We start from the raw sequence: 12,503 nt of genomic DNA on the forward strand, positions 1-12,503 counted from the left end.
TGTATAAATGATGGTGGTGAAGGCATAAAACATAATTTTGCGTTTGTTTTCTAAGCACTCTGATTAAATGTCTGCTCATCTTTTATCCTGAGCATTTTGGTCACAGATCAGAGCATTTTTTGCTTATTTTTTATCTGTTTAATCCTTTGTAAAACTATAGGCAAGGGGGATGTGGGGGGTTTTGCCTCCACATAGACTGAGTCAGGGCCCAAAACCCACAGAGTGCAACCCTCTCTGAAATCATATGATGAATGAAGTAACAGGTAATGGCTTTGATGTGGTCCAGTTCATAGGGGCAAACTCTGATGGGAGGCAAGCTAAGTACTGAAATACACACAAAGCTCAATGTACATGATAAATGACTTCAACAAGGAGACTGTTCATAGACTGCATGGAATTCATTTATCTTTTGCTTCATATTTGCATTTATTAATTATGACTTATTGTGCTTCTTAAAGAATATGTGTCCTTTTAAAAAGCCTAAATCCCCTTCACAGGCAGGAAGTGAACACACTAAGACTATCAGGCAATAACAGATTGATGGAGAAACACCGCATCCCACTTCTGTCTTGACTGACTAAACATATGACCAATTTCAAATCAGAAACCAGTACAAGAGTAAATATACTTAATATTCCAAAAATCATGTCACGCATGATCTAAAGCATTACTTTAACATTCTTAATCTAACTTTAAAAGTTAGAAAACCAAAAGTATTTTTTACTTTTGCAGAGCAGGCACTCAAAATACAAAATTTCTTGCCATTTTATAAATGAGAAAGGGAAACAAAGAAAGACAGTATATTGGAGGTAGGGCCACTTCTGAGTCAGTTTTTGAGGTCTCACTGTTAGAAGATGATGATGATGTTGTGAAAATCAGTGACCCCTCTAACTCACCCACCTGGTATACGCTGCGACTGTAACCTTATAGTCAGGTGTTGGTGTCAAAGTAGCAGGATGGATTCGGGGGCTAATATAAAATAACAAAAGACTATTTCTCTTATGGGGAGGGCTGGGGAGTGTGTGATCAGACTAATGCTCTCCATAGGCCCAGCTTCTGTAAGACAGGGTCACACTGCACAAACCTTCTTTAGTTCAAATAAGTAAAGTTAAGATTGGCACAGATTGTGTGAATGTTCTAATCTGTCTAGTCTCCAGATTCAGGAGAGTAAATTTATCTATTAAAGAGTTACCTGATCTGGTTGGTGGAGGCCTTTGCTCCAGTACATTAAGGACACATTTATACCAACCATACATGCATTTATCACAAGAGGATGCAAAGAGAAGATGAGGTAACTGGAGAGAAATCTGTATACAAGTTCCTTCTAGCTAGCGCAAAGAAAAAGTAGTAGCTTTGGAAAGTCTACCTCAGATATAACATTTTAATAATTTACAGACATAAAGAAATTGCATATGCTTGTATTCACATTGTTGTTCTCCTTGCCACTTTTTTTCATGATGCCTGATCTCATTATACAAACACTATTTTTCCTTCCTCAACATCCTGGTAAGAACTTGGCATTATTCATCTGAGATGAACTCAGTAGTCCCCATCAGAGGTAGCGAACAGCATTATCGTCAAGCACCATGAGCTTGAGGTTTCAGGAAAACAATAGCTTTTCAGTGTGACAAGGGTCCCAAGTCATAAAAACCAAAATAAAACTTTTAAGGCACTGCTATGGTGTGAAAACTCATATGTTGAAATCCTAACGCCCAAAGGTGATGTTATTATTAGTAGGTGGGGTCTTTGGGAGCTAATTATGTTTGGGTAAGATCACGAGGGTGGAGCTCCATGAGGGATCCATGGTCTTTAGAAAAGATCCCACAGAGCTCCCTGGCCCCTTCGACCACATGAGGATTCAGTAAGAAGTGTGCAACCCAGAAAAAGTCCCTCCGTCCACCATGCTGGCACTCCGATCTCAGACTCCAGAACTGTGAGCAAAAAAAATTATTTTGTTTATAAACCACCCAGTCTGTTTTTTTTACAGCGGTCTGAATGGACTAAGACAGGCATCATAGCTCCAGCATATTATATTTCTAAAGAGCTAATGAGTCTATCCTTTCCTGCAATGTTCTAGGATCTTTTCCAACTGAAATGAAATCTCCCTATTTATATAGCCCATTCTCCCAGGGCCCTCAGACCTAATTGCCAGTGAGCAGAATATAATCCAATTGGGGTATAATTTGTTGTCCAGAGGCTTCTAGCTTCTAGAGCCCAAAGAAAGCCTTAAGGAATTTACATACTTTAAATTAGTTGAGTAAACAGTTTTATACTACTTCAATAATTAGCTATTTTAAACCCATTTAATGATAATTCCTCAGAGTTAAGAGGACCACTAACTGTCATGCTTAATTCCTTGATGTCAAATGTCAGAAATAATTGTCCTGATAATGAGAAACAGGCTACCCCACTTGGTGACCACTTCCCCTCACCCCCTCTCCTCAGCCAATGCTCAGTTGTTCTCTAAGACAGCTCTGTAAGAGATCCAGTTCCAACTCCTTTACAAAAGACAGCCGTTCAACATAAAAGAGCTAAAAAAAAAAAAAAAAAACACAACTCTTCAGTCCTCTTTCTGGCCTATCACATTCTGTTGATTTTTTTTTTAAATTTATCTCTAGTGCGTAAGGAGTTATACCTACTCCACCAGGAAAAGGCCATGTCTTGAATTAGTATATGTTTAGTTCTTTTCAGCACATTTGGAATGATTTGTTCTAAATGTCCACAATAGTTGTGTTTGAAAAGAAGATATATTCCAAACACTCCAAGTTAATAACTCAACTAGCATCCAAGAAGCAAGCAAGCAACAGAAAATAATTCCCTAGAATAAAACAAGGGCTAGTTATATCGCCTAAATGATTCCAAGACTCTCTTTTTCTTATTTGACCCTTACTTTTCTTATGAATCCCTACATAATGATAAAAATTTTATACTCATCCATCACAAGAATCTTCAAACTAGGGATATGATCTATTTCTCAGCCACATGAGGAGAATTTTTGTGACTCTGCCAAAGTCACAGGTATATTTGGCTGAATTATATTCAATTGACTTGAAATAGACTTGAAGTTACAAGTTGGATATGATACTTATGTATGACTTATATCCAGTATAGAATGTGTAGTTTCTGAGATTTCTTTCCCCTCCCCGCCCACAGTGTTTTTGACATGCAGAAACACTCAACTAGGGAATTGTAAAGGTGGCAAATATTATTTAAAAAATCACCTAGTCTGACCCCTTATCCTATAAAGGAGGATACTAAGATGCAAAAAAATGAAAGTATTTGCCCAAGTTACTCAGACTAGAATTGTATCTTTAGAATCTTAGATCAAGTATCCAATTACTTAGTTTAAATGTAAAATATTTAAAGAACAAGTTAAATAAAGCATACCATAATCATCACTCAGCCATTAGGGAGAATGAGGAAGGATAGGATATTCTGATATTGAAAAAAAACATTTATGTAACGATAACAATGATGATGATGAGAGTGGTGAAGTGAAAGTCACTCAGTCGTGTCTGACTCTTTGTGACCCCTTGGACTATACAGTTCACGGAATCCTCCAGGCCAGAATACTGGAGTGGGTAGCCGTTCCCTTCTCCAGGGGATCTTCCCAATCGAGGGATCCAACCTAGGTCTCCTGCGTTGCAGGTGGATTCTTTACCAGCTGAGCCACCAGGGAAGCCTGATGATAGTGGCGGTGGCTAGCAAATGTGGAGGGCTTATCTGTTCTAAATGCTTTCTTTGTATTAATTATTTAATCCTTACAACAACCTTGGGAAGTAGATATTATTATTATCACCATTTTACAGATAGAGAAACTGAAAACCAGTGAGTGACCTGCCTAAGGTGACCTTCCAGTAAGTGAAAGACCCAATCAGCCTGACCCTAGAGTCCAGCCCCATCTTCATGGTATGATAAGGGAAAACAAGGCTTAGGCTGGAGAACATGGTGTAAGCTCTTCTATGGAAGTATGTTTAGTGTGCATATACGTTAACACAAGCATACATATAAATATATTTAACAGGCATATACTTTAACATATATTAATAAATATGGCTACAGTGTAGAGCTCTAGAAGAACATTGGATATGTGTATAATTTTGATACCCAGGAAACAATCCTTGCTGAGAGAGTTGAATTTACATTTTATGTCTTTCTAGAATGTTTCATTATTTTGCCCTGCTAGTGACAGAGGTTTATGGGGATGACATGTCTCCAGAAAGACATGAGTGTCTTAGAAGAATCATAACAACTATGTGGCCAGAACGGCCATGTGCTTCACACATGAGAGAAAGAGAAGCAGTGACGATCATTATCATGAACTTCACTTACGGTGAAGCGAGTGAACAACGGAATGATTGAAAATAAAGAATCTGGACCAAAATAATACCATAAGCTAAACTAAACTCATCAATGGACTAATATGTGGCAACAATATATTGTATATTATATTTATAATAAATACATTATTGCATGTTTGTATTTCTAAAGCTAAAGGAAAAAAAAACAAAAAGTTTCTAAACACAGCGCTGCTCACTCGTGAGACTTGCCATTTCTAAGGAAGTGGCAGATGTCAGCACTGCTGAGTTACGCAGGGAGAGCCTGGCATCACCGCCTAGAGGGGACACTGTGAACCAGCAGCTCTGGAGACACATGAAACAGCCCTGCCCAGCGACGTCCTGGGGCAGCAGGAGAAGGAAGAGTTCTCCGTGTCACCTGCTTCCCAGACAACGGGCCTGAAGGTTCCAGCTAAGGAACATACCGATTTCAGCTGGAAGACGGGAGATCTGGTTTTTTGGCAGATCCAGAATCCTCATGGCTTGAAACAGTTCTATATACTTAGGAATGATTTGAATCAGAGTATTGCTGATGTGCCATGCTTTCAGATGCGTCTGCTCCTTCAAAGAATCTGGGAACTCCTAGAATAGAAGGGAACCCAACGGTCAGAACTAGCTCCTCCCTGCGTAGGAGTTCAGAGGCAGAATGCATGAAGCCAAGGAAAACAAGCACTTGTTCCAAAACCCAGAGGAGAGAGAGCCTGGGTGAGAGCATTAGCCTGAACTGACTTAGCAAGCACGCACGCACGCCAGCTCTGCAGCCATTCCAAAGAGAAAGCAAGATGCTGTGGCTGTCAGTAACTCCACAGCAGCAGATGAGCCCAATTTCAAAAGGGCCATGAATTCATATTATTAAAATCAAATGCCAAGTGGACACTGATAACCAGGCTCCCACCCCAAGCCACATACATATTATTTATTTACAACATACAGATTTAACACTGTCTAAAAATAAAATCTGGCCACGAGTTAGATTTTAAAATGTGTGCTCCATGTCCCTTCCTCTGTACTACTAATAGTTGCTTTTTAAAATATCTGATAAAGACTTAATATTTGCTGTGCCGAATTTCTAAATTTTCTTATGAGTCTTTAACAGGATAAGAGCCGAGAAGGTCAGTGGGGAGACCTGGATGCTGAGCCACATCTCAAAGGCACTCCTTTTCTGGCCCTCACTTCTGAAGTGACAGAGAGCAACTCAGCTGTATCCAGGATCTTCCCTGCCTCAAGTGTTCTGGGATAAAATCGTCAAGGTATTGAGAAATGCCTTAGACCTTAGAGGGGCTATTTGGCCAGCTGAATTTCAATTCATGGGCTTACAAGCCCCCACTTCAACAAGGTGTGCTGTGCATTGAGGGACAGGCATGTCCCCTGACCTCACAGAGAGGACCACAGCGCACCATCAGCAGAGTGGGGCAGGAATGTACCGGGGAGAGGCGGGGCAGGGTGGACACAGCAATCAGACCACCCAACAGTGACCCTTTGCTTGGTACCTGTACTTGGAATGGGCTTTAGGATCACTGCTGTTGGATTTGTGGATTAAGCTTGTAACTTACAGAAGTCCTTTCATCTTTAATATGTTTTCACAGTAACAGTGCTGTAAAATAGGCAAAGTGGGCATGACTGAGGCCCATTTGAAAGAAGAAAACTGAGGGCTTCCCTGGTAGCTCAGTGGTAAAGAATCTGTCTGCCAATACAAGAGACAAAGGGTTCGATCCCTGATCCAGGAAGATCCCACATGACGAGCAGCAACTAAGCCCATGCACCACGACTATTGAGCCTGTGCTCTAGGGCCTGGGAGCCATAACTACTGAAGCCTGTGCTCCCGAGAGCCCGCACTCTGCAACAAGAGAAGCCCATGCACCGCAACTAGAGAGTAGCCCCTGCTCACCGCAACTAGAAAAAAGCCCAAGAAGCAATGAAGACTCAGCACAGCCAAAAAATTAATTAATTATTAACAATAAATAAACGAGGAACATTGAAGTCCAAAGACATTTAAATGGGTTACTTAGGGTACGTTCCAGCTATGTAGTTTCAGGAACTAGGACAAAATGAAAATGCAAGCCCCTTCTAAAAATTATTAAGAATTTCAAGATGGAGATGGCAGAGCATTAAATCAAGCCCAGGGCCCTTCCCAGCATAGGGCCCTGTGTGACTGACCCCAGCACACAGGTCTGGCAAACCCATCTCAGCACCTCCTCATCCTGATCCGAATGCCACCCACACCAGACCAGACGGTTTCCTTCTGCAGCACAGACAACATAGGAGCTGGGGCATCAGGAAGCTGACCCCAACTCATAACAACACTCTCTTTCTTGACGTTTCACTGGTCAAGTGCCTCATAAATAACTTTTCTCACATTGCTCTTCTAATAACGGCATGCTTGCAAAAGTTACAATGCCTTCTAAAATCATATCCACAACCATTTTTAATAACATGGGGAAAATCTTAAGATAGCACATTAAATAAAAAAAAAGGAACAGGGTGAAGATGGCAGGTTGAACACACACATATACTTTTGCTCCTCTCTATGAAAAAAGACAGTAAAAGAATTCCTTTTTGAAGGCATAAACGTTACAAGAGGGCAAAAGAGAAGAAAGGCAGTAGCAACAAAGTCTTGGTAGCTAGAAAGCTGGAAGATGGTAACCCAGCACCCTCTGACCTGCTCAGTCTTAGGCCAGCAGCAGCAGGAACGATAAGACACAACCTGAACTCCCCAGATGCCCTCAAAGCTTAGAAAGTGGAAAAGCCAGGGAGTGCGGAGGTGAGGGAGGAAGGCAGGGCTGAAAGAAGGAGGTCAGGTTCAAAGTCTAGGACCAGATCTCTGCCCCTATCCACGTCACAGAGCTACTGTCCCTGTAGGAGACTGAGGCTTATCCACTGGAGGGTTAACCAGAGTCCCTGGACTGGGGACCGGGAGGCAGCAACCACAGGATGAGTGATGGATGCCAAGACTCCGCCCCCAGCCCTCCTCTCTCCAGGGCACAGGCTGCCAGGCCTGTCCCTGCCCGGAGAGAGTATTCTCTCTGTGGGCTCTCACCAGCTGCAGACAAATCATAAATATGTATTCGTGGGGCGGCGGTGGAGGGGAGCACACGGGTGATATGGGGGCTCCCTCAAAAAACAAAGCCCCCACTTGACACAGACTTGGACCTTCCAATTAGTTTCTCAGTGCTCCCAACACCCCGTGTCTCCAGAGCTCCCAGACAGTCCCAAATGCCAGACCAAACAAAACACCCTAAAAGAGGAGACCCTGAAAGATGGAAACTGCCTCCAAAAAAGCTATCAATCCCAAGATAAATAAGAAAAGTCCCCATGACATGAAAAGAGGACAAAATTTTTAAAGGCCAACTTAAAGAGTTACGTATAAAAGTAGAAAAATAAAGCCACATCACAGGGTTCGTTCATTTACAAAACAAATAGCTCTTGGACATTAAAAACTTGATAGTACAGAGAACAGCACAGGTATAGTACAGGGCACTCTGCTCAATGTTATATGGCAGCCTGGATGGGAGGGGGGGGTGGAGGGCGAACGGATACAAGGATGTGAATGGCTGGGTCCCTTCGCCGTTCACCTGAAACTATCATAACTTGGTCAATTGCCTGCATTTCAATACAAAACAAAAAGTTTTCTTATAAAACCTGATAGTAGAAGTGAAATTTTCCATTGAAAAGTTGTTCAATAAAATTGGGGAAATCTCCCTAAGAGAACAGAGCCCAGGGCCTGGGTGTCTCCAGCTCACAAGGAATGACTAGCCCCCCTAGCTCCAACTCCAACCAGGCACCCAAAACCACAGATCACAGCCCCACAGCCAGCTCTCAGGGACTCCAGACAAGCTCTCCCCACCCAGTTCCCAAAGCCCCAGAAGCTCCTCTGCCCTGTCCATCCCATGCTGGCCTCCTGCAGGGACCAGGCCTGCTGCCTGGAGTGATGCTAGAGGCAAGAACTCCCTCGCTGCCAGGAGCACGCTAATACTCATGGCGAAAATCCCTTAATGGAGCTTTTCACTCCTTATGTGGAGGCAAGACTGAAGCACAAATCTCTCTGGGGAGGGAAAACAGCAACTGGAATTCATACTGATCAAGGCTGGAGGCCCCAGAGTCTCTCCCAGGGTGAGTACAGTGAGGATAGGGTACCAGCTCAGGGAGCAGAGTGAGGGGGCGGAAAGACAGTAAGTAATGAAGACACTGTCCACAGGGTTCACCCTGAGTCTCCTGAGCCGCCTGGCTCGTAACCTATCCCCTTACCACACCAGGCACTCACTAAATGCTCTGTAAAGTGGTTTCCAAAGGTGCTGTGAGCCGAGAGGACTCAGCAGATTCCCCGGAGGGGCTGGGATCAGGTCTGATGATGGTACATGAGAATGATTTATCAGTGATATCTAATTAGAAATCCAGACAGGCCCTCCTTCTTGCCCCAGAAAAGGCGGCACTGATCTCAGTGATGGGGATGCAGGAGAAAGGCCACTGAAGAGGTTTCAGCCATAGTTTCTCCCGTTTTTATAGCGATGTGTCGCTAATGGGTCAGTGTCACAGAGTATCTGCTCGTTTAACTCTCACAGGGGCCCTCAGAAGGGGTCAAGGCAAGTAGCAGCACCATTTGACAGAGAAGGAGGTAAAAATGGATGCAAAGTGGAGTAAACTGCCTCAGGTCACGGGGCCAGTAAAGGTCACCGCCCAAATGCTCAGTTTCCTGGTCCAGAGGCCTTTCGGCCACAAAATGGTGGAGATGGAGGGCGGGTCCAGAGAAGCCTGTCCCACTGAAGGGAAGACAGTCTGAGCTCATTCCCCTACCCCATGGACACCCACACCAGGCGCTGCCTCAACCAGGAGCTGTCAGACCACAGGCAGCCTCTCCAAGCCAAGCAGCAACCTGGGGGGAGTGGAAGCAGGAAGGACCCATACACACTTGAGGAAAGAAAGAGAAGACATCACTTCCCTGGCCTCAGAATATCAGAGAAAATCTGGCTGCAAAATTCCTTTGCAGCCCTGCCCTCTGTGACAAGTCAGCAAAGTCAGAGGAGTGTTAGGCAGGTTGCATGCTCAGGGTTTTTAAAAAAAAAAAAAGGCAAAGAGTTATTTTTTAATGTCAGTGGGTTGGCAGAATCAGGCATTTTAAAGACTTGGGCCAGCCTGGGGAGCCGCTGGGGTCCCAGTCCCTCACAGAGAGACCCAAGGGGATCCCGCTGCTCTTTTCAGGACTAGACAGTCTTTCGCCGCAGAAAATATGCAGGAACTCAGCTTACAGCGGGCAAGGGATCCTCCGCATCCAGAGAAAATCTCTCTAAAGACAAGAGCGCGCGCTGGACCAAGGTCAATGCCCTGAGCTCAGCCTAAGCAGCAGACGGCCGCAGCGCGGCACCCAGCCTCCACTTGTTGCGGGGACAGGGGCGCGTGGACTCACCTTCCAGTGATCGCCGGAAAGTTCAAACACAAACTCACTGCTCCGTTTGTCTCTCTCCTTGGAAAGCGCGCTCTGCGCAGCGAGAGAGCGCCTTTCGATCCGTTCCAGCAGCCTCACGCTGGTGTCTACGAAGCCGTTCTTGCAGTACTCGGCCTGGGGAATGCCTTTCCTCCGGCACTCGGCCACGAAGTTCCACTCCTCCTTTATCCTAAAACGGGGTAGCAGAGGTCGCGGTCACCTGCCCGGAGAAGCCGGGCAGGCCACCTGGGCGCATGCGCAGTCCTTCTCATCACCTGCAGTCTCCCAACAGCCGGAGACTAGCCCTCCCCTCCACTTCCGCCCCCCCTCCCCGCCCTCCTTCCTTGTTTCCTCTGCAGGGGGGGATCTGGAGGTGGGAAGTGGATAGGAACCTTAAACCTTCAGAGTTGTGAATTATCAGCAAAGCTGACTTAAAAATACAGAAGTTACCCGGCTGAAATTTTTACCAATTACCTATTCCTTCGATTAATTACAATATCCTTTGATATTATAAGGTGCCAACCCAATTTTTTTTTAAATGCAACTTTTAAAAATTCAGGAATTTGCTGATCTTTCAGGAACCATCAACCAAGGTGGCGCTAGTGGTAAAGAACCTGCCTTAAGAAACCAAGGTTCGATCCCCGGGTTGGGAAGATCCCCTGGAGAAGGGCATGGCAATCCATTCTAGTATTCTTGCCTGGAGAATACCATGCAGCCTGGTGGGCTGCAGTCCATAGGGTCGCACAGAGTCAGACAGCATTCAAGCAACTTAGCACGCACACAGGAGCATATGGATAGAAATATAGACAGCCCCAGTTTATAAAATATAACTTTAGAAGGTCTACCACCAGCCACCTTGGGAAACTTCACTCCTACAGATGAACCTGTTATTCATAAACCCCAGTTTCAGTCAGACACTGGAGCTGGCCCAGGACTCCTCAGCCTCCCCATTACTCCCAGTACCTTCTCGTTGCTACCTCCCTAAAGTGAAAGTCCCTCAGTCGTGTCCAATTCTTTACACCCCATGGACTATACAGTCCATGGAATTCTCTAGGCCAGAATACTTCTCTAACCTATCATTTTAGAGTTTTCTTCCTCCAGCTTGGTCATAAACTCCATGACGATGGACTACATCTCACTGCCCTTCTGAGGCCCACACGGTCATTAGAACAGTATTCTGCACAGGGGGTGGAGAGGGTGGGGTGATCTTTCTCCATTTAGAGATTTGATATCTGCTTGGAGCATTTAATAGGTTAACCTTCTGTGTGATACAAAACAAGTTTTGTTGTGCTTGTCCTTCAAATCTATCACACAGAGACACTGTCTCAAAATAAGTAGCCTGCCTTGGATAGCAACTTGGTGCAAAAAACATTCAGGAAGGCATCTGGGCCCTTCTTCGCCCAACTTAGGGACTTGGCGGCAGGCGGGGTCCCGGGCTTAAAAAGGGGGCTGTTTCAGAAACAGGCTGTGACTGCAGCCCTGGTCTCTACATGACCCAAGGCAACACAAATGCTGAGTGAACAAACAAACAAAAACCCTGTAGCAGAGGCTCAGCCCTAGCGTGGAAACTCTCAAGTGGTACCTGAAGGAGAAATGCACTAGAATCACAGTTGGCTCTGGGGTCTCAGGCAAGCCCAGGAGCCAAGTGGTGAGGAGCGGCAGGAACAGAGCAAAGAGTCTGGCATGGGAACATCTCTGAGGGCAGAGTTTTTCCCTAACTACCAAACACTGCCAATTGTAAGAAAAAAAAAAAAATGGAAAGCTCAAGAAAGCAAGAGACTGGTAGATATCTTTTTGGAATGCCAGAGCCTTGGTGGATTTTATCTAGTCCTACAGGGGTATGCACCTTTGTTGTTGACTAGGCTAAGCTATTTTACAACTCGGCAGGGATTGATGTCAACATGTAGAAAATTGATAGCGATATAGATCATCTTTGTCTGAAGACATTCTTGTCTCTTGGCATTTAATACATCCAAATGCTGACAAGGCCCAATTATATCATTCCAGCCAAGGCATGCTCAGTGAATCCAGCCTCCTTGCCTCCCAACAGCTCCACGTGAATAAGTAAAAGGCATCCCAAAGTTGACAAGTTCCAACCCAAACTCCTGATCTCCACCTTCAAAACTTGCTTCTTTCTCCATTTTAGTAAAAAGACTTCCCAGGTGCTCTGACCCCAGACCTCAGGACCATCTTTGACTCTGTGCTTTCTTTCATATCTCACATCAAGCCCATCAGCAAATAAGGTCATTTTTACCAGAATCTGGTCACTCTTCACCATCTTAACTGCTCCCATCCTGGTCCCAAGTCACCAGCATCTTTAAGCAGGGAACACTCTTGCCTCCCGACAGTCTACATTCATCCAGCATTTTGAGTGGACCTGTGACAGTGTCAGTCACACCACGGTGCCTCCACCCACACCTCTCACTGGTTTCTCATTTCACCCAATAAAGCAGTTGTCTCGCTATGGCCTAAGGCCCTGCAGATCGGTGCCCTCCCCTTGCCTGTCTGACCTCATCCACTTCTGCCCCCTCCCTTATTTTTTCTGGCCCAGTCACTCTAGCCTCCTGGCTCTTCCCTGAACCTCCCAGGCAAACCCCTGCCTGAGGGTGTTTGCACTTGCTATTATGTCGGCTTGGAGTTCTCGATCCCACCTCTGCAGGGCTGGTTCCCCAGGACTATGTGCAAATATTTCCCCCTTAGTCAGACTTTTTGCTCTTCAGAAACCACTTCATGTATCAGTGGAGTTT

At 44.9% G+C, this 12,503-nt stretch overlaps 1 protein-coding gene across 2 annotated transcripts in view; it reads right to left on the reverse strand.

Annotated features, from left to right (window-relative positions):
• Positions 1 to 12,503, reverse strand: part of LRRC2 (leucine rich repeat containing 2) — a 36,585-nt gene that overhangs the window by 11,533 nt on the left and 12,549 nt on the right. For both annotated transcript variants that reach the window (XM_043442053.1, XM_043442054.1), the window contains exons 3-4: positions 9,739 to 9,946; positions 4,763 to 4,919 (exon numbers count right to left, since the gene is read on the reverse strand). In XM_043442053.1, coding sequence (XP_043297988.1) covers positions 4,763 to 4,919; positions 9,739 to 9,946 — 365 coding nt within the window. The remainder of the gene's footprint in view (positions 1 to 4,762; positions 4,920 to 9,738; positions 9,947 to 12,503) is intronic.

This window comes from Cervus canadensis, chromosome 22 (assembly GCF_019320065.1).
Source record: "Cervus canadensis isolate Bull #8, Minnesota chromosome 22, ASM1932006v1, whole genome shotgun sequence".
Taxonomy (NCBI): Eukaryota; Metazoa; Chordata; class Mammalia; order Artiodactyla; family Cervidae; genus Cervus; species Cervus canadensis.